The 21,816-nt window shown below is 38.7% G+C and overlaps 3 protein-coding genes across 9 annotated transcripts in view; 2 read left to right on the top strand and 1 right to left on the bottom strand.

Annotated features, from left to right (window-relative positions):
- BDP1 (BDP1 general transcription factor IIIB subunit) overlaps window positions 1–10,778 on the top strand; it is a 58,139-nt gene extending 47,361 nt beyond the window's left edge. For 5 of the 6 annotated variants that reach the window (XM_082074796.1, XM_082074795.1, XM_082074793.1 and 2 more), the window contains 7 exons: window positions 1,092–1,149; window positions 2,694–2,883; window positions 4,503–4,719; window positions 5,594–5,636; window positions 6,558–6,852; window positions 7,753–7,993; window positions 8,350–10,778. In XM_082074796.1, the coding sequence (XP_081930922.1) occupies window positions 1,092–1,149; window positions 2,694–2,883; window positions 4,503–4,719; window positions 5,594–5,636; window positions 6,558–6,852; window positions 7,753–7,993; window positions 8,350–8,478 (1,173 nt within the window). In that variant the 3' untranslated portion in view covers window positions 8,479–10,778. Of the gene's footprint in view, window positions 1–1,091; window positions 1,150–2,693; window positions 2,884–4,502; window positions 4,720–5,593; window positions 5,637–6,557; window positions 6,853–7,752; window positions 7,994–8,349 lie in introns of those variants that run through there. The other variant, XR_014186213.1, reaches the window with a different exon arrangement.
- LOC309450902 (survival motor neuron protein-like) overlaps window positions 1–21,816 on the bottom strand; it is a 148,962-nt gene that overhangs the window by 62,303 nt on the left and 64,843 nt on the right. The window lies entirely within an intron of this gene.
- The window catches only part of MCCC2 (methylcrotonyl-CoA carboxylase subunit 2), a 34,571-nt gene continuing 24,201 nt past the window's right edge, over window positions 11,447–21,816 (top strand). Inside the window, exons 1-5 of the mRNA XM_082074147.1 lie at window positions 11,447–11,656; window positions 15,949–16,015; window positions 19,014–19,098; window positions 19,352–19,453; window positions 20,013–20,140. Coding sequence (XP_081930273.1) covers window positions 11,516–11,656; window positions 15,949–16,015; window positions 19,014–19,098; window positions 19,352–19,453; window positions 20,013–20,140 — 523 coding nt within the window. The 5' untranslated portion in view covers window positions 11,447–11,515. The remainder of the gene's footprint in view (window positions 11,657–15,948; window positions 16,016–19,013; window positions 19,099–19,351; window positions 19,454–20,012; window positions 20,141–21,816) is intronic.

The following is a 21,816-nucleotide window of genomic DNA, read 5'->3' as shown; positions in this document are numbered from 1 at the left end:
TACCCGTTTTAAAGACCTGATACTTCAGCCAGTGAATGAAACTTTTGTTTTTGCAAAGGCATAACCAAACTTAATACTTCACACAAACTTAATCTTTGCAAACCTCAGTTTATAGCATTTCAGCAATAAGTGATATATATATTAGCAAAATTTTGAGCACTTTTTTGAAGAGTTTTGATGGAAGACATTGCCTAGGGCTAATGTATTTATTCAGTCTGACCCCTTACTGTTATATTTGTTTACAATAATATTAAGTTAAAATGTCACTGCTGGGCACAGCATTTTCATTGTCACCTTCATTGCTTTGTTTAAAACAAACTTCATACTTTGCTATGATCTTTTCTGTTTATTTCAAAACTTAATTAAAAGTTTTACATGCGTATGATCATGGAGAAACAGTATGTTTTTCACACCCAGTTCTTTGCAGTGCTTTGTGTATCCCTGTTCTAGTCTAAATGAGAAGTATCTTATTTCTTCATGAGAGAAAGGTTCATTCTCAGTTCCCTCAGGTTTTCTGGTATTGCTTGAGATCAACATACATGCAGTTAACGGGGGAACAGCTGATGGGTAGTAGCTTGTTTCTCCAGTTAGAACAAGGCACAAGAATGATTTGGCTTTTACAGGACTGGCAGAAAGTGTGAGAAAAGGCAACGTGGTGGAGTTTATCCAAGGTACATGCCATAAAAGGAAAGGGATAGATGTGTTGCAGAGCTTTGTGTTTTTCTTTGGCACTCAGTGGTTTTGTAATGGTTGGGGGAATTTGTGTTCTTAATGCCACTGAACAATTTATTGTGTGAGTCATCTCTGACAAGAGTTGTGCTGTAGGAAGTATAAATTTATTTTGACATGCCATCGATACAGACAACAAGCTGCATATAAATTTTATATTACCCAAGTGTTTCTTGTCCATGTCAGGCTAATATCCTTCAACCTAGAACAGCTAGAAGTAAAAGCTGACAAAATGCAATTATGGTGATGTCATTAGATTTTTTTTGACTCTTCAGCATTTGACATGCTTTGTTTCTTTCCTGTTTTCTAGAGTTATTTCTCAGATTTATTAACTTGTTTTATTTCAAATGTGTTATTTCTAGAAGGAAGCTTTTGCTCAGGATTCTCAACAATGTGTAAGCAGCACAGAAGAGACTTCAGGTATAATGCGCTAATGTTCTAAGTTAGCAGAAGCCAGCACTTGTGTATCTTGCAGTTAAGCAAAGATGAATTAAAAAAATTAAAATGTTTTCATTGACATAATTAATCAGTCTATTTCAGTAACAAAAATAATGACCCACAGCACAGTACCATTCCCCTCCCTAGCTTCTTATTACATTTCATTAACACAAATTAGACTTGGGAACTTTATGAATGGTACCTGGTTAAGTTTAAATATCAGTGGAAGGAAAACTTGCGCTCTCCTCCCTGCTGTGAGCTTCTGGTGTTTCTCTCGTGCTAGGTTTAGCACTTGATAGAGACCTTTATGAGCCTCTGAGTCATCTGTCAAAAGTTGAATATGACAAAGGAAGAGAACGTGTAGTTTTCCACTGGCTTAATGAGCTACAGTGGCTGATAAAGTTGTCAAGTGAATGCCAGTCTTGGAGCTGTGAGAGTGGGAGGGCTGGACTGTGCAAGTGCGAAGCAGGGGAGAAAGAAGAAGAGGGGAAGAGAAAAAAGAAGACAACCAGACTTTATTTAGCTGTAGTGAGTCAGCAGATTAACTCCTAACTGATTAGATGGCATGAAAGGTATAAAGGTGATGGCTGCTTTTCCCTGAAACAAATTGCAACAGAGCTGGTTTGGGACCAATATTTGTCCAAGGTACAGGAAAATCAGTGTGTCAGAAGTCCAGAATACTTAGTTTACACAGAAACAGCCATCCAAAGTTGTAACTCCTGAGCATGTGCAAAAGAAAGGGCCAATACTTCTACTTAGACATCTGTTGTTACACTCTGTTATTGCAATAATCTTGGGACAGAGCATCTTAAATCACCTTTAATTAGAAAAAGAACAAAAGTGAGCTGGGGTTGGAATAACAGCAGCTTTACATCATCAAGAATGAGAGCTGCCTTAAGTAACAGAATAGCACTGTTGTTTTCCATCTTTTGAAAACTTCACAAATGTTCTCCTCAAATTCATTCTAATGAATGGCAGTTGGCAGTTATCTGTTAATGCCTGTTTGTTGACTAAATTATTTATATTTTTCATTTATTAAATTCAAGACTATATTTCTCAGGTCCTCTTCTGCAAGTCTGCAGAGAGTGTAAAAATCCTTGTGTTTACCATCAAAACAGCTGACACCTGCCATTTAAAGGAAGAACTCTTGATACCTGACAGTTGCAATTAAAGACAAAGGGCCATTTGACCACCATTACACAAGTTTAATTAAACTGCAAATGGTTTTTAATAGTAGAACACCCATTTAAAAGGCTCCATTGCTACTAGGCATTTTTAATATTCTTCATTCTGAATGGTAATCAGGACTCCACTGCAATGGATAGGCTTCAGGGGATGACAATGCATATCCCATCTGAAAAGAAAGGAAGCATATTGTCTCAAGAATATCCTCAATGCCTTTTTCCATACAGACATGAATGCCTAAAATTTAATTACGTGGGGGAGGGCATGAAGAGAACAGTGTAATTTCAAATGTGAATAACAGATTTTTTGTTATTTCTGTATTTCCCTGAAAAAAATTATAGTAGTGAACAACGATCACAGATGTCAAGAGGAGGAACAGACATTCATTTTAACGTTGGTGGAAATCCCAGCTGACTCAAAAGAGTTTGATATATCTGCTTTGCTGGAACAAACCTCAGAACCATTACTACCAGCCCCAATACTTATCAGCCCGATAAATGCAAGTGAAGCAAGCGTGACTGAAGTGGAGAGGTAAATGCTTTACTTTTGAGCGATGTGAAACACTTCTTGTGAACCTTGCTTATTCCCTGAATGTGCATGACAGATTAGAACTTCTCAAAAGAGAAATCCAAGAGGAAGTAATTTTGGCAGACTGGTCAGAGAATTAAGAAAGTGAAAAGGGCTCTAACCAGATTTGAGAAAAGTCTCATCAGTGGTTTTAAGTTAGTGTTTTAGTTAGCTGGGATTTTGGCATAAGCCTTAATTCTGTTTTATCCTTTAGAGCAGGGGCATCAAATAATTTTTCACTGGGGGCTGCATCAGCTTCACGGTTGCCTTCAAAGGGCCGAGTGTAATTTTAGGACTGTATATATGCTTACATTTATACAGTCCTAAAATTACACTCGGCCCTTTGAAGGCAACTGTGAGGCTGCTGTAGCCCCCAGTGAAAATGAGTCTGACATCCCTGCTTTACAGCAAGTCTTCCTTTTTTTAGTAGCAGTCTTTTGTCCAGCTTGAGTCTATTCTGCCTTGGATACCTAGAATGAGAAGTACTTAAAATGTAAAACCTAAGTATTTTTGCATTTTTACAGTAGTTTAGCAGTTCCATAAATTAGCTATGACCTGCTTTTCCAAATTTTTTAGTGTAGAGAGAACACAATAAACAGTGGACATAAATTCAGATATCGTTCTCTTGAGTTTGTGTCATGTTCAAAAGGCAGAAGATCTGAAAAAGCAAACAAATTAATTACTTATGAGAACAATAGTTATTTTGCAGTACTGCAATACAAAGGGGATTGAGTTTCTTTACAAGAAGTACTCAATGCAATGTAACAAAATCGTTATTTCAACATTACAGTTGAACTAAATCTTTTGGTCAGTTTGGGAGGAAAAAAACCCAACATCAAAGGGAAAACACCTTCTGAAAAATAGGAAGTGTTGCAACATTGTAAAAAAAAAAAAAAAAAAAAAGAAACTATTGCTATATTTATATAAGTCCTCAGATCATAACTAGAGGGGTTATGCAATTCCACATCATATTTGAAGACTTTGTTCTGTGACATCAGATATGAATGCCATTCCCTTAGTTATTGAAAGATCTTTAAGTGAATTTTGGCTACACAATGTAAGAATTATAGCTCCTGTGGAACAACTGATGATTGCTGACAATCGGAACTGCTGACAGGCAGAGTTAGGGTACATCTTCTGTCTCACTGTTTCCTTACTGCTTTACCTTATTTCCCTAGATGTCTTGTTGTCTTTTGAGATCATACTGGGGATGGGGTGGAAGGGTGTGGAGGTGTGAGGATGAAGATTCAACTGTGCATATAAGTAATACTGTACTTTAGGATTTTCTAGGGCAGTTAATCAGTTGTCATATTTTTACATTTTATGAAAATATCAAGTGTAGTTCAAATAGAACAGCTTCTAAAGTAACTAGATTAAATTATGACTAGAAGACCTCAATTCTCTAACTCAAGAGAGCACAGCAAAATATTTTTTGGTAGTAAATAGCATATTTGAAGTTAATATCGACATTAAGCAAGAAAGAGTATCACCATAGATCTATGTGTCATTTCCATACATAAATGTTATACAAAATAAAGTTTGGCTTCTTGTACAGTCACAATAATGACTTCATATATAAACAGCATTGGATCCTTGACAACTGCAGCTGATGAATTTGCTGCACCTTTAAACAGCGGTATGGAAGCCAAACAATTAGAGAGTCCATCAGTAGAGCCTGTTCCAAATTTGCAGACAACTCAGAAGAGGTCAGCTATTGAGCTTGAAGAGAATTATTTTCCTCCTGCCAAGAAAACTCTGTCTACTGTTGTAGTGGAAAGTAACTTGGAAACCACATGTCAGGTAAGATTGTAATTTGGTAAGTGATTCTCTAGGCATAGTGTTGAGGCATTTTAATTATGTTTATTGTTTAACAGTGTCATTTGCTTAAAAATGTACTCTCCGTACAACTTAAAATGAAAATCGACACCCATAGATAGCTTTTTATTTTGAACTCTGCAAGAGCTTTTGGGATGCTGAGTTAGTATTAATTTTCTGGAGAATCTGTAAGCTCTCAGATTTTTTTTTTTTTTTTAATTAAGATTCTTAGTAGGCAAACTGGTAATATTTATTATTTGGTTAACTCACCACAGCCTTTCTGGCAATGACATTGCAGGAGGGGAAAGTCTGGATGTGTACTGGATGATTAGCAGATGGTTTAGGTTCACTGTACAATGTTATGATTCTTCATGGTGTCTGTTACATGAGGTTATTAGATATGTTCCTACCATTTTTTAACATAGGGAGTATTAGTTTAAAAGAACCAGCTTCAAATAAAAACGGGCCAGCCTGTTTCCAGCTTCCCTCTATGCTTTATGACCAAGCTTGTCAAAGTGACTACCACTTATTTTTGTGAGTAGGCTAAGATTGTGTAGTATATCTGGGTGATAATTCTCTACATGATTCAGAGAGCTTTTCTAGGAAGGACTGCATAACAATCCTCTTCCTTCTTTGACCTCTCATCTTGACATCCCTGTCTTGAGTCACTTGTCATAAGAACACCTTGAAAAGCCTGCTGAGGAGATGAGTTAAGTGATGAATGATACTGCACTGAAGATGTTGTCTTCTGTATCACTTCTGTTCTTAGAAATGTACACACATTATATGACTTTATCAGCTTTCATTGTCTCTTCTATATTGAAAGAAATAACTTATTTTTTTCTTTTTTTAAACACAGGGTGATTCAGTTAAATCCACAAATGCTCCAAAGATAGCTTCTGGTAGGTAAACTTAAACTTGTAAAACAAAGTATAATGAATGTAAATGCTTAATACATGACAGTTTAATACTGATTGTCATTGTGCTAAATAATCCTGTCTGAGGCTATCTAACATAAAAATAGAAACAAATTTTCCTGGTAATATCCTAGTACCCCCATACTATGTTTTCTGCTATAAACTAGATGTGTTGGATTACATAACTGGCTGTTAATTTAATAATGGTTCTGAAAATATTGCTGTAGCTAGTCTGTTTTTGAAATTTGGGCAGGTTTTTGGACTAAACATTATACCTTCTCTTAAGAAAATATTTCCACCTCTTGGAGAGTGCTAATAGCCAAATGTATTAACGGGCATTTTAACCATACTATGCCAAAATAATATATTTTATTGTATTTGTCTTAAAACATATGTAATTGTTCAAAAGCCTAATCTACCTCTGAAGAATCAAAGAGAACTACTTTTTGGTCCTGAAAAAGTACTTTTAAGAAAAACTGTAGAAGCTTAAACAGCTAGATGACTTGACTAAGTTCTGTGGTGTGTTGTAAATTATGGACGAGGAGGGTACTTTAAAACCACACTTCTACCTGCTTTTCCTCGTATTAACTGTAAGATCTTACAGACTAAAAGTAGACTGTGGACTGTTGATTTCAAAAAGTAAAATGAAAAAAAAAAATTGAACAAAAATTCAGCCCTCCTCTTGTAGTGGTACAAGCCATCATTGGGCAATGCCCTTAGACATGTGGTGTGAATTTTGGGATTGTCCTGTGTAAGAACAAGGAGTTGGACTCGGATGATCCTTGTGGGTCCCTTCCAAGTCAGGACATTCTGAATCTATAACATCACATGCAGCTTTTGGGCTGTTGTGTTTTCACTGAAGTAAAGTAACTGAAGTCCTTAAATGACTCTCAACTCCTTTTGCAGGCAGTCTTTTTCAAAAAACAGACGCTTCAGCAAAGGAAGAAGTACTTCCCTCTGTGTTGGTTTCTGAGTCTATGTCACCACTGGCTGAGAGAAGACAGCTTGAGACTTCGGAGGCTTTAGGGAAAACACCACTGGAGAATTCAGCATGCAGACAGGAGGAGGACGTGATGCCTAGTTTAACATCTAACAGAAAAGCAGAAATGAGTGGAGAAGGAAAGCAGGGGGATGTGCATGAATCTGGACAGTTGGAACATACTGGAAGCCTAGCATCATCTTCAAAAGCTCCATTACTCAGGTATTTATGCAATAATGTTCGGTCAGCCTTTTCTGTAAAGAAGACATTGTTTCCATATTGAAGTTTGTATATCTGTTTTCCACTTAGTCTTACAAGAAGGGCAGTACCATTGTTTGTGACCTACATGGCTAAGAGTTACAGTGTCTGTCCTCTTCAGCAATTAGAAAGGATCAAACTGTCTGCTTTGTAATTTGAATTATTTTATTCATTAAATGAGCAGATTGACCAAGGGACACTACTGATGTATGGTATGTCTGTTTAGACACTGACAGATGCCTCTTGTGAGGCAGACATCTGTTGGCTATGATACGGATTTAAGATAATTGTTTTTTTCTTAGCTCAGTCTAATGTTGTGATCACCCATCCACTTGTTTTGAGTTTTGTCCTGCCAATAAGATTTGTCACTGGTATAGTACTCAGCACACTGGATTTTTAGGACTAACTTAAGATGTGTCATTTCCCCAAAGGAGTTTCAATCTTGACAATTGAGAGGATATTCCTCTTATCTATTGATCTGACTGTGGGTTTTTTTCATATACCTTTCTGTAATGTTTAAGTGTTTGAGTTCCTGTTCTTTATTGCTCTTGCGCTCACTGATTTCGATTGTGATGCTCCACTGGTCTTTTTTGATCCTGTAATTTACTCTCTCATTTTGCTTGTGTGAGTACCAAAATTGGTTATTTTTACCTGTTCTCACTGTTGGAGATTGAGTACTAGAATATTCAGTAATACGAAAGTCTTTATCAGAATTACTTTTGGGGGTTTTATTCTTAGAATTTTCTTAGATCTCAGAAACATCTGTTTGTTTACCATGTAATGAATTGGACTCCTGCAATATTATTTAAAGCTTTCTTTCATGGAGCAATCTTATGACATCCTTGCTGTATTTGTTTTGAACAGGGGTGGACGAAAACCATTGGGATTTTTATCTTTAATTTGCAAAAAAAGTAGTTCTGAATCTGCAGAAGATACCAAAGGAAATAGAGGAAAGATCCAAAAACCTCGGATTGTGACTCCAAAGCGAAGTCTAAAAAAACCCACTCCATCCACTAAGGTTGATAGGGAATCTTGTTCCCTTCCCTCTACAAGCACATCATCATCTGTGGAGTATGAGAACGTAGCTGCTGATGCTGCAGTTATGGTATGTGTTTACATTTGAATGCCCTTGCATTTTTGAGATGTGAAGAACAGTGATTTAATTGTTTCAGGAGGGCGTAGGTGGACGTGTAGTGTTAATGCTTGAGAGATGTATCTGCTCCAATTAATAAATCCTGACTTGTGCATGTCTAGTAAACTTAAAAGGGGAACTAAGTTGTGTTTTCTCTGTATGTGTATCTATTTGTTTCCCATTTTCAGTAAACTGAATTTTTTATCTAAACTTCCTATCTAAATTGGAAGCCCAAGTGCATATGTATATACACACATACATATATACACATACACTCACAGATAAAATAGATTAAGACTGTTAAGAGCAGCCTTTTCTTTTTCTATTAGGTTCCAAGTAACAAGCCATCTGAGAAGCCACCCCTTTGTGCTAAAGACCAAGAGAGAGAAGAAGAGCCAACTAGAATCTCTGAGTATTTTTTCAGTGACATATTTATGGAAGTGGATGATTCAGAATAACAAATTGCTTCATAAAAAACAAGGATCTGAGGCTGTAATACAACAAGAAGAGAGTATTTTTTTAAAGTTCTAATTTGTTCTGGTGTTCATTATGCCACACTTATGTCAGCTAAGCTGCTGTTAATAAATTTCATAGAAATGAAATGGATTCCTTCTGAAGTAGCCTGGATACTTTCAAAATGCTGACATAATCTAAACTGCGACACTGATGTCATTGGACCACACCAGTGGCTGCTGGCTTACAGTTCCACTTGTTTGGACACTGATGTTGGATGTATGACTATCTTCCAGAAAAGTGCGATGAAAAAATGCTTAATCTTTTGACAAGTATCCCGATGAGTTGTAATGCTAAAGCCTGTGGTACTGGCTGTAAAAGTTCTTTACTTCTTTTTGTGAAGTATGTTATGTTAGTGTGTTAGAAGGAGAAATGGACTTCTCATGTATAGTGTAATCTCTGTGGATCAGGATGCAAATACTGGAAGTTGTGTAGTAAATACATAGATATGTTCAGCACTGCAGGTATTTTTATTAGTATCTCCAAATTATGTATTTTTGTAAGAGTTTCTAAGTACATAAATTAAAGATCCTAACCTGGGTTTAGTTCCTTAAAAATGTATTGAAAAAACTGGAGAAACAGAGTTTACTAAAAGATGCTACACAATGTTAATCTTTGCAACTGTCCTATTGGAGTGGGAAGACAAGGCTAATGAGTCCTCATCTAAGTGCTAATGTCCTTCTAAATTTGAAAACAAGGGGATATATACCATTTCTTTTCCTTGGTTTTACATGTAGGTGTTTGTATATCTTGTTTTACCTTGTGCGAAGTAGCACAAAGAGATGGATTTAAACCATGCCTATACCATATGGTTGCTTTGAGGCTTGGCTACTTTGAAGCAGTTGGATTTGAATGGTTTTCGTCATGTTGCATGTCTAGTTGCACTCGCAATGAAATGTAGCTTTAGATTTTAGTCTAATTTTTTACTTGCCGTATCAAGAAGGTTGTCTTGATGAGGTAATATGGTTCATGGGGTCTCGAAGTCAGGTGGTCACTAAAAGATTCAATATTCTGAAACTCCTTCTTACACAGAAATGAGTGTGTAGATTTAAATAGTCTAATTTTTTTCCTCCTGTTACTTAATTCCATCCAGCACGCACCTTTTCAAAGCAAACAATTTATTATGAAAGTAAAACTAATGTTTAAATTGTATTGTTATGCTCTCAAGAAACCTATCTTCACCTTTGAACTGGATAATAATTTACTGGAAAATATTTTCATATAAGTATCTAGTTAATTTTGAAATACTTTATGAAGTTTGAGACTGTTTGCCTTTTCAGAAGTTATTGGCAAGGCTTCTGAAGGAGCCTTTAAAATTTCGTCAATAAGGAAAAATACACAGAAAAGCTACTGTTACTGCAGATTGCGATGTTAGCAGGTCTCTGTCAATTTAGTGTCACTAGCAGCAGCATCTTCTTGAGGGGATGGAAAAGGGACTAGCAGCCCCAGTGTAAAGTAACTTCATTGAAAGCATAGTCAGCGCCTTCCCTCCATGGCCCCCTCCAAACCCTCCCAAGAAACACCACCTAAACCAAACCACACCACCAGTTTCTGTTCAGTGTCTTGTGCTTTGCCTAATCCCATTTAACTTGAAATGTTTATCTAAATATTGTCTTACTGTAAACATTATGAAATAGATTAATCTATACATAAAGCTCCATGTATTGTATATCTTGTAGATATTATTTTATGTATGCAAGTGTTTAGTTCCTGATACATGTGGCATGTTTAAATAATTTGCACTGATAGAGCCTAAAAATATATTTGTGGGGAGTGGCTATAAAGTAGTATCCCGAAGTACTTTCTGAGGTGATAAGCATTCTACACTTAGTTGAATACATTTTAACTTGCATTCATATTACAAGGGAAAAAAACAAAACAAAACAAAACAAACAACTTCATTACTAAGATTTAAGGTGCCTTATCTACCTTGTTAATTGGGGCTACACGTTTTTTCCCTGGAGTAAATCACGTGCACTTTGTTAGAGGCTTTTTTTTAAAGAACATTAATTTGAATAGAGATAAGACAACTTTGTGTTCTGTGTATGAAAGCTTTGTAATGGTGAAGGATGTAAGAAAAGATCAATGAAATCTCAATGCCTATTAGTTTAGCATCTTCACAAAGATTTAGCAGAAGGCTGCTTTGCTTAGTCAGACACCCTGTATCATTGTACGTAAGGTTTCCATTTCAAATAAACTGGTCATATTCTGTATGTAAATTATGTTAATAAATTATTTTATATTACCTGTGTTTCCATTCCTTAGACTATCAGTTACATTTTTTAAAATGCTCATAGGTATCGAGATTTTAGAAGTGGTCTAAATGAAGGGCTGGAGTTGGGCTGGAACGCTGGATGCGCAGAGGTGTGCGGGTCTGGTGGCCACGGACTGAGTGCACTGTAACAGGCGTTGTTTGTTGTTTGTGTGGTTTTGGTTTTGTTTTAGAATAGCGATTAAGTTACTTGGTATGCGGCTTCCCAGTGTTATCTTTCTGTAAATACTATAGCCTTGTTTGGAAACAAGATAAAACTCTAATACTGGAAAAGAGCAGAGCTTTCAAACGGGGAAGCAACTCTCAGGCGAAGAGTTTAGGATTAAAAAAAAGGAAAAAAAAATCTGCCACTATTACTGTAGCACCTCAGCAGTTCTGCGGTTAAGAACGGCAATGGCTTTTCTGGGTTGCACATGTAATCTGAACGGCGACGTGTGCTGACCAGTGTCCCTGGCCGGGAGTTCTGTACCGTCCTCCCGCACTCACAGACCCGCGCTCGGGCGGTGCTGACGCCGATCTGTAACCAGAAGGACCTGTCATTTCCCTAGTGCAGCTCTCAAAGCAGCCGCCCCACGAGCAGCAGGACGGGGCTGGCGGGGCCGGGGTGCCGGGCGGACACCGCGGGGCGCCGGGAGGGACCCCGCTCTGCCCATTGGCTGCGGCGGGGGGAGTGGCGGCGGCGGGCCCGGGCTCGGCTGGGCTGGGCCGCCATGCTGCTGGGCCCGCGCCGGCTGCTCCGGCCATGGCGCCTGCTGTGCCGCGCGGCCGCCGCCCCGCCCGCCCGCGCCTATCACGGCGAGGCGGTGGCGCCCGTGGGGTCCCGGCCCGACGCGGGCTCCGCGCTCTACCAGGTAGGCCGGGCGGGCCCGGCTTCGTCCCCTCGATGGGCCGCAGGCCGCGGAGGACAGACTGCGGCGTCCGGGGCCGCCTCCCCGCCCGGCGGGACTGGGGACAGCGGTGCCGACCCCCGGGGAGCCGCGGGAGCCAAGGGCTGGTCATCCCGTAGCCCGGCCGCGGCGGGGCCTTGCCCACCCCTGCCCGCCGGGGCAGTGCCGACAGTCCCCACCCGCCCCGGCCCGCGGCTCGGCCGCCTCCAAACCTCCGCTGTGTCCGACCTGCCGGTTGTTGAAGGGAGGCCCCACCCGTGAGGTGCGGCCTGCGGGGGCTCGGGGCGCGCTCCCGGGACCGTCCGCGGGAGAGCGAAAACAGCACCCGGGGCCTGGGCTGAGTGGAAGGACAGCAGCCCCGGGTGGGGTCCCCCTGCGTGTTGCCCCCCTTGCATCCTTCTGAAAGGCCAAGTTGTGTTTATTCCCTTCAGGCTGAGTGTAGAGGGACCATATAAAAAGAACATGGGTTTGTACCATCGCCTCATTAGGGCTTTTTAACGTTTTTTTAATCAGAGTGCCAGCCATTACTGCATTTTTGGCATTGAGGAGCTGATCGATAACCTACTAATGAAGTGGAGACAGGGAGGTTGTAGATTGATGATTTTTAAGTCGGAAATTTTCTTGTGTTTGGAAATTGCTTCAGGAGTTCAAGACACGCAGAACAGTTTTACAGAGTCATGGGCATGCGTCCAGAAACCAGGACAGCAGTGGAAAGAGTCGTCTTTGGAGGAGGAGGAGAGGAGATAGGTGGAATTCAGTTGTCTTAATGAAATAAGCAGTAGTTGTAGGTGCTGTAAATTGTTTTATTTTTAATGGGACATTGTTAACATCATATTAAAGATAAAAATCGTGTTTACCGTTAGGCTGATAAAGACATAGGGTTTTGGGTGTGGATCAAAGCTGGTAGGAGGGTGTGCATTTGGTTTCAAATTTGTTACAAGTAAAATATCAAACAGCAGGTGAAGCAACAACATGTATTTGCAAAAATAGTACTTTTGGTTCTGTGTTTGATTTTACAGAAACTAAATTTTGGGACAGAAGTTAGGTGGCTGAAACTTTGTGAAATTTCAGTATCTGTGTGTATATATATAAATGCACACACATAACAAAGCTTGTGTATATATGTATATATATGTGTGCATATTCATATTTTGCATACCAAGAAAAATAGATGTGTTTACTCAGCTAGGCTGTTAGCTGGATTTGCATCTGTGTGTGTGTACCTTTCAGTCTCAAAAACAAGGCTTGGTAAAATAGCTAATTGTATTAGCACTCAGTGGGAATAAGGTATAGAGCACTGCAAATGCACGTAGTGCTTTACAGACACAAAGAGCTGAGGTTCCTGCTGTGAGGCACTTAAACATCTGAAGTAAAAGTAATACAGGGAATAACAATGCAATCACATGAAGGCATAAGGGTAGGTGATGAAGGTCTTGCCTTCTGAAGCTGATGTTTGCATTTCTGGCCGTGAATTCGGCTAGACAGCCTGGCCTTTATAATGTCAACTGTCTTTGAAACCAGACAGGTTAAAATGTAATTTAAAAATGAGTGAATCTAAATTCTGGGAAATAAATTCTGTGTAAAGATACCAAGGATTGGCTCTTACAGCCGTGTTGCTAGTGTAGCAGTCGTTCAGTTAGCTGGTGCAATAACTGTAGGATTACTGTAGGTAAAGCTGTAGGGTTTGCCTCTTAATTTGCTTTAAAGTTCGTGGAAGCCATCATATTAACTGCAGAATTTTATAGAACTTAGAGGCACAAGGGCCAGTTCCCAGAAGGAACTTGGAGTCACTTCACTGGCCTTTTTTTCATTAATTAATGAAGAACCCACACATTTATGGTAGAACTACTACGTTTGGTTCTGAGAGGAACCTTTTCTCTATTTATTCAAAAACTACCATAAAATTCAAGGCATCTTTGCTTTTTCTTTGTGAAGTATAACGATGTTACATTCCGGTTCAAGGCATGAAAAATAAGGATAGAAATTGAGTTTAAGCAACTCAGATATTTGAGTACAATATTTTTATAGATTATCTAAAATGTACTTTCACAGTTTTTCATGTAGAGCAGCTAAAGTAGCTGCAGTGAGTTGTTAATTCAGATACTAATAAACCCATGATTATGATTCCTATGCCTCTTTTAATATCTTCCTCCATTTTTATCTGCTTTTTTTCTGATGTTAAAGGTGAGGTTTAAAGCTCAGTGCTGTGTGCAAAAGGTGAGTGTATTTAGAGAAAACAGGCTGACTGAACAGGGAGAAACATGGAAAATACTCTATGTGTAATACTGCGAAATGAACCAGCTGTACAAACTGCTCACACACATACAATAAATCTGGCGTTACGACAACTGCAGAATTTTTAGAAGTCTGAAGTTACAATGGCTTTACAAATTTTTCACAGGGGAAAAATGTTAACTTGTAATCAGAGCCGTGGAAAGGACTTGAAGCAGATTTTGTTTTTTCAGTCCTACATGTGGTTGTGTGGCTGCAGGTACTGTCCATAGTCTCTCCTAGGAGCGACGGAATCAAATTAACAAGATGTGGGCTGTTTTGTTCTTGCTTTCCGAGATGCTTTGACAGTGGTAAAACTGCTGGTACGTCATTGCAGTGTGATTTCACAGGTTAGGAGGAAGGAAAACATCCCTAGAGGTAGGTGGTGGAGCTGTACTGTGGGTGGGGCAGGGAGAGGAGGATTAAAGTACCAAAAGAAATAGGCTGGAAAGGGAATAATGTGGTGGACATACTGGTACAACCTCACAAGAAGGGGAGGAGATGCAGAAGTCTAGTGACCTCCTGTGTCCTCAGGAGTGAGGGGCTGCAGGGTGGCACCACACATCAGAGAGATTTTGTTAACTGAGGCTGGTTTCTTGGGATGTGTTAGGTTTTGGCCAGTGATGGGGTGTTACAAAATACAAGCAGGCGCAGGCTGTGAGCCTCTTTGCAGCAGGGACCTCGTTAGGACGTGAGGAATCCTTCCCAGGAGCCACAGAGGCACAGGGGTTGGACTTGGTGCTTCAGTATGTCACCTTGCTTTTGCTGGGCAACCTCTAAATGCTGGCCCTACGTGTTAACTGTCTATATGAGCTGATAAAATTGCTGAGTCCTGTTTTCACCTAATACGTTTTTACCTTTCACTAGAGTATTTTTAATCTGTTTGTAGCAATTACAAAGGGGAGAGAAATGTGTTCTCTTGGAAGGCTTACTACTCATTCAAAACAGTTTGGATGCGAGGTGCCTGTGTATGGTTTTATTTTCTTCCTGCTTTGCGTATTAGTGCCTTTCAGTGACTAAGACAGGGCCGAACAAACATGACTGACACTCGTTGCTTCTAGGACGAACTGTAGTTCCAGGTGTTCAAATCCAGATATAGTCACCAGTTGTTTTTTCTGTCAAAATAGACTCTAACATCTTCTGAATGAAAATTAGACAAGGCGGTATGATTTTCTTATGCAGCAGATATGCTGTTTTATTACAGTTACACTTTTCAAAGTGGTAACATAGTTCTTACTATGTATGGAAAAACAAACAAAAACCAACCAACCAAACAAATAATTAAGCTTGACTAATACCTTTTCATTCCTAAGAAATTGTAAAAACAAAACAAAACAAAAACCTGCTGTGACGAGCACACAGAGTTTTGGATAATTCTAACAGAAATGGTGAGCTCAATGCTTGGTCACTCATATTGAAAACTAAGAGTCTTTGTTTTTCTAAGAGGGATATGGGCAAGAAGATCAGACTTCTTGGGTTTGTTTTAAAGCTTTGTTTTATCTTTACATTCTACCTGAACAACAATAATGTAAGAAGTATTTACCAAAGTCAGTTTGTTGTAGGTCATTCATCTTTTGGTGCAAGACACACAGCAGCACTTAAGTTGAATTCACATTATGTTTTTTACAAAATTAGATTTAAAAACCAAACAAACCTGTAACAAAAAATTAACAAAACCTGAAAAATAGCACTTCAGCTCTGTCATGACTAATTCTGGTTTTGTTTACTAAATTTGGAACTAGTCTTTTACAATCCTAACACAGAGTTTTGTGAAACATGTTTTTTAAATGCTTTGGGATGCCTGAGGAAAGCAAATACATAGGTAGAGTTGTTATTACTTTAAAGACAATACAGACCCAATATTTAATAAGGTTAAATGAAATTTGGAAGATAAAAAAAAATCTTATACTTTCTGTGTTTGTTTATTAAAAAATAACACTGTCACTCTTGGTTAAACTTAAAATGCTGGTTTGTACCCCACTTAGGAAAACTATGAACGAATGAAAGCACTGGTAACCAGACTCCAAGAGCAAGCAGAAAAAATCAGATCAGGTGAGTATGATAGTCGCGATTTCAGAACACTTGTTTAACTTGGTGCAATAAATAGTTTTGTTCTTTGAATTATTTTCCCCTGTAGCTGTACGTTCATTAATCATTTTGTTTAGGTACAACATATTTTCTGGATTGTAGTAGTCATATTTAAATTTTAGCTCCTCTGTTTAAATCTAGATTTGCCGTCTTTCAGCTGAAAATCTTAAAAGGTTTGCATCCAAGCTAACTTGGTTCAAAATCTAGTTTTTTTGTAAGTAACTCAGGCTAGCTGAGAAGAATGTCCATACCATTAACATTTCTTTGTCTACCACAGTATCTAGTGTGTGAACATATTTATTTGTTTGCCAGTTGAATATCAAGAGTAATATCCTAATGCAGGCAAATCCATCAATCACTGAAAGCAGATACAAATGAGAACAAGGCTGATTTAGTCAAATAGAAGATTAATTTCATTGCCAGAGAGGCAAAAAGTAAGCTTGTAGATAGTAAAAACTGGATATTTAGAGTCAGTTAATTTTTAACCAGTTAAGATATTAGTAATCAATTGAATGTATATTTCTAATGGCAATATTTTAAAAAATAGATAAGATTTTTACTAAAAGGCTTTTACTGATACACTTTCCACTTTACCTGCTTTCTTGCTTCATATCCTGCTGCTGGCTTTTATAACAAATTGGTTTGGCAAATATGCTTCTGTTCAAGTTGCATGTTAGTCTCTTCACTTGCAAAGAGGATTTTCAAAGACCCTAGTTGTAGTGCTGGCAAACAAAAGAGGATCTGTAATAGTTTAAAAGACTGAAATCTGTATTTCATCTTTTTGACTTGTAAGACTACCTGAATTAATTACAGCTGACTATAATTAATGGGGCCAATAAAATGAAAATGGTTTATAAATGCTTAACTGTGCAATTTTAATTCTCCCCTTCTTAGGTCCATCATGATACCGTTTGTCTGTTCCTATACTGTTTCTTATATAATGCAGTTTCTTTTACAACTTTGGAATGGAGCACAGTTAATATTTTGTGCTTAGTGTTTTTGCTTGCTTGCTGTGAAACAAAACTCCAGGATTTCCTGAGGAGGTGCTGAAACCCATGGGCTACCTCTGTCCTTTATGGATGTAGTGACTTTTCAGCAGTTCGAAGTGTGGCACATGAACTAAAGATGATGGCCATCTTCACTGCTGCACATTTTCCTGTTCTTGCCTATTACATGGTAACAGGACAAGAACATGGTCCTCATCTTTCCTCCCTCTCAGGGAGCTCTACCAGGATGTTAATACACTGTTGTGAGTTACATCGATTGAGATTGCTTTGCCTGTCATTTAGATATGTGAGAATCAGGTACTTACATTGAATATTTTTGAAGGGTAAATGCAACATCTTTTTCTTATTTGTAAGAACTGTCTCTCAGAGGGTGAGCTCTTGCTTGAGTAATGAAAGCTCTTCAGCTCTTGTCTTTATAATGAAAGCTTCATTCTTTATTTGTTACTTCAGTGAGTAGGGCTTTCGTGAACCCATATCCTGTTCTCCTGAGTAATCCTCAGCTGTGCAACAGGAAGATGGTCACTGCCCCAAAGAATTTACAGGCTATGATGAATTGCAACAGATGAATTTCTGATAGCAAGCACAAGAGGCAACTGAGATACTTTTAGTCTCTGTGACTGGCAGCAATCATAGGACATCAGCAGTTACAGTGAAGTTTTTATAGACATTACTGTAAAGATGGGATTTCAAATTAAATGCCTCCAAGTTGGTTTCGTTGTCAGGGATGCTGCTTCTCACAGTGTACAGAATGGAGGCTAGCGTAGGGTAGAGCAAACGTCTCAATTTTGGATGAGAAATGTCCAATAGAATGGCGATGGGGCCTGGAGGGCAAGCATTTAGATTAGTGTGTGAAGAGGGGGAGCACACAGAGATAACAAAAATCACAGGGTTGCAAAGCGACTTTTGCAGCGTCACTTGGTGTGAATGAGAAAGGGAAGATGGAGGTCAGGAAAGATGTTGTGGTCATAATGTGGGATGTTGAGAACCTGGATGAGAGTATGAGCTCTGTGGGTGGATATAAGAGGTATCTTAAGAAACTTGAACAGAAAACATTTACAAGGTTTTGACTTTGGCTGGATATACAGACCTGATGAACAGCTGGATCAGAAATAAATAGTGGGCTTTCTGTCATGCCTAACAGATAGGAAATGATGTGCATAGTGATCAAGGAAGGAGGTGAGGGAAAAGGCTTGAAAGGTAGGCTTAAAAGCTCTGTTTCACTGATGCTTGTCTGACAAGAAATCTTGAAGTCTCAGGAGAAATGTTAGCAAAATCACACCTTTATTTTGGACAAGGGAGACAATTTCAGAGTGATGAGGTGGATCAGTGATCTGTCTACACAGAGACAATGTTTGTATAAGCTGTTGTTATAAAGAGGCTGAGGTTTGTCAACAAATCTTAATTATTGAGTGATACAAAGCTCTAGAGAGCAAAATGTGTGATTTAGAATGACCTCAAGTAAAGGGTTGAAATGAAGCAAAGATAAACTTGATATTAAATGCTGTGTGTCTGAACTCTGCTTACAGTTGTGGAGTGGTCTAAGGAAATGAATCTAAATTGCATTGGATCTTTCAGAATTGAATTCAGCACAGCTATTTTGAACCAGTTTTGGAGAACAGTATTTTTTATAGATCCTTATGCTTTGCTTTTGTCTGTGTGTTTGTGGTTTTCGCCCTCCGGTTCATTGCCAAGCAGTGGGGAACGTTTCAGATAATTATGTTTATTAAAATCTTTACCTCAAGACTAACTGTAAAAAATGAGGGGGGAAATGAAGAAAATTCAGAAAAGCAATAATTTTTATCAATACCTTAAATCTGTTTGAAGTGGAAGCCATTGTTTATTAAATTATTAAAGTCGATACTTCAAGAACTGTGAACTCATTTAAGTTTTAATATAAGCTCTGATTTATCTATTTGTGTCCTTAGTAAATCTGACAATTTACTACTGTGTCACAGGAGGTGGAGAAAAAGCTCGTAAGCTTCACACATCAAGAGGAAAGCTGTTACCCAGAGAGAGAATTGATAGGCTTATTGATCCCGGGTAGGTACTTTATTTTTTTAAAAACGCTTCAGGTTCTCTTTTGCAGTTAAGTACTGCAACAGGCTTGCTTTCTCTTTAGTTTCCATAAAAACTGATATGTAACACAGTTGAAATTTTACAGAAGTGTTCTTCGAAATACTCATCCCTTTAAAAAAAACAAAACAAAAGAAAAAACAAACCTTTTAAAGTGAGATTCAGTGGTTAATGTGGCCATTTCCTTTTTTAAAATTGTGTTATATTTCTTGTTATTCAGCTCTCCGTTCTTGGAGTTCTCCCAGTTTGCAGGTTACCGGTTGTATGGTAATGAAGAGGTACCAGCAGGAGGCATTATCACAGGCATTGGACGAGTATCTGGGTGAGATATTCCAGTGGTCTGCATTATTGATTATATGAAAAGGAAGAAGGTATAATTTTGTTCAGTTTCCAGTATCAAACTATTAGCACTTTTAGTGTTTCATTTCTGATGCCCAAAAAATGAACAAAGTTGGTATCTTAATTTGTTCAGTCTTAGTTAAGGAAGTGGTTTTACATTTTTTTTTCGTTAGCATATCCCTTGTTAAAACAACACGGATAGAGTTTCTGGTGTCCAATGAAGGAAGGACATTAGTGCATCAGTAACACAGTTCTCAGAAAATACGGCAGTATTCTAGGCTAAGGGTTACTTCTGCTCACTAAAAGTACCTCCAAGACTGTTGTTGAAATTCAGTATTTTTTAGGGAGTTAATGGACTGGGGAACAGGATGTCATAGTGTTGAGACTGATGTTACAACGTGCATTTGAGGGAATGTAGGGGAGGAGGGCTCCTTTTGAGCATCAGGGCTTTGAGAATCCTTGGCATGTTGTAGTTCTTATCCAACAAACATACTTACTCATTAGAAATGGTTTTCTCTCTCATAAACTTGCTTTGTTTTTAGGGTGGAATGCATGATTGTTGCTAATGATGCAACTGTCAAAGGTGGTACCTATTATCCTATCACTGTTAAGAAACATTTACGTGCTCAAGAAATTGCAATGCAGAATCATCTCCCTTGCCTATATTTGGGTAAGTCCCATTGCAGAAATAGTAAATGTTCTGTTTAGGAGAGTTCAGGATCTCTTAGGCAGGACACTGCTTCTTTAGATAAATGTTCTTGAAACGGATGTGTCCCTACATTAGTCTAAGCAGGTATCTATTTTGGACACATATATTCAAAGGTATTTTCATCAATACTGCCTTACCTCTACGGATTGGTGACAAGTCTTAACTGGAGGGTATCCGTAACTTCTCAGCACTATCTTCTGCCATGCTGTAGGGCTGGATTCATAAGATACAAATATAACTGGGCCACAGTATCCATTCTTTCATATTCCTTTCCCTTCTGTCATGCTTGAGCAGTCCATCCTATAATGTCATTCACTCTTAATTCAAATTACAGTTAAAAACCAGAAAGTTACTTTGCAGGTGGAGCATGTAGTTGTTTCAGATAACATACCAAAGAGATAAAAAAAGTCTCAGTGCCAAAAGTGTCAAGAATAGTTTCGACCAACAGATCTTTACAATTTGAGATGAATTTTACTGAAGCAGAAGTTGCATTGTGTATTATTTTGCATTTTGAGTTTAGTCTGTTAAGTCAGTATGTAGCCAAACCTTCATATAAGCTTTACTTAGGTATACTTTTATTAAAGTGTAAGATCAGAGTGCCAGATGTCTTTATTATGTTACAGGTAGTATTTTCTTAGCCTGGTTTGTACAAATACAAGAGCTTTTTGCCAGTGTATGTCTTTTAGCCTCAATCTAATAACTTCTGAACCCATTAGCCAGTTTGACAGAGGGTATGTATTCCTGTGGATTTTGCGTCAGAGGAGAAAGACCCTGTTACTGTCTCCATTTAAAAAAATAGGGTGGTTTAGCCCTGGTCTGTTCTGCCTGGCTTAGTAGCTTACATAGCAGCTGAGAGGCACTAATTGGTTTGCCGATCGGGATGCTTATACTAGTTAAACAGTCAACATAAGTGTGGCTCCTGGCCAGTGTAAGTGTTGGTAGTTCCTTGCCCTGCTGGCAGGCCAAGCATGCAAAGAATATTGAGAGAAAGATTAGGGGAAATGCGAACTTTAAAGTATTGGTGGGGTGGATGCAGGAACAGGGTGGGTGGGGACTTTGTGGGATTGCTGTATGGCAGTGGAAAGAGCCTTGGAGGCAAGGGGAGGGCTAAATTTTGACTTACTCATAAAAAAGAGAAGAAACTTAGTTTTGCTGTTTGCAAAACTAGAGTATGATTTTTTAAGTCTGAATTATCAGCAACTTCTTTCTCTTCAGACAATTAATTTTTAGTGAGCAATTATGTGTAATTCTACTGTTTTAACATCTTATGGAACTGGGGGACATAGGTATGCCTTCGAAACACAAGTTTGGAGATTTTATTTTATTTGAGATGTATAGTCCCCATATATATATTGCCTGTCACTCTAACCTGGCGAGTTATTTTACCTTTGCAGTTTCTTTACCTGGGCTTTTTCCAGTTCATTACAGTTGTGTGATCAAGAGGAAGTGCTTTGTAGTCAGTCAGCGCTTTGCTGGCCATGTCATTTTCATGCCATTTGCACTGCCTTTTCCCTCAGTGCTAGCTGCGTAGGGGGTAATTCTTATGTGGAGACCTGGTGCCATTTGTCACTGAGTCCATCACTGCTTTGGGCATTTTCTTTTGTGTTCAGGGATGGCCTGTTCCACAACGCTGGTGT

Source organism: Streptopelia decaocto (genome assembly GCF_964273445.1).
Source record: "Streptopelia decaocto genome assembly, chromosome: Z".
Lineage (NCBI taxonomy): Eukaryota > Metazoa > Chordata > Aves > Columbiformes > Columbidae > Streptopelia > Streptopelia decaocto.
Note: the sequence above shows the minus strand (reverse complement) of the source record. Positions and strands in the feature narration are given on the sequence as shown.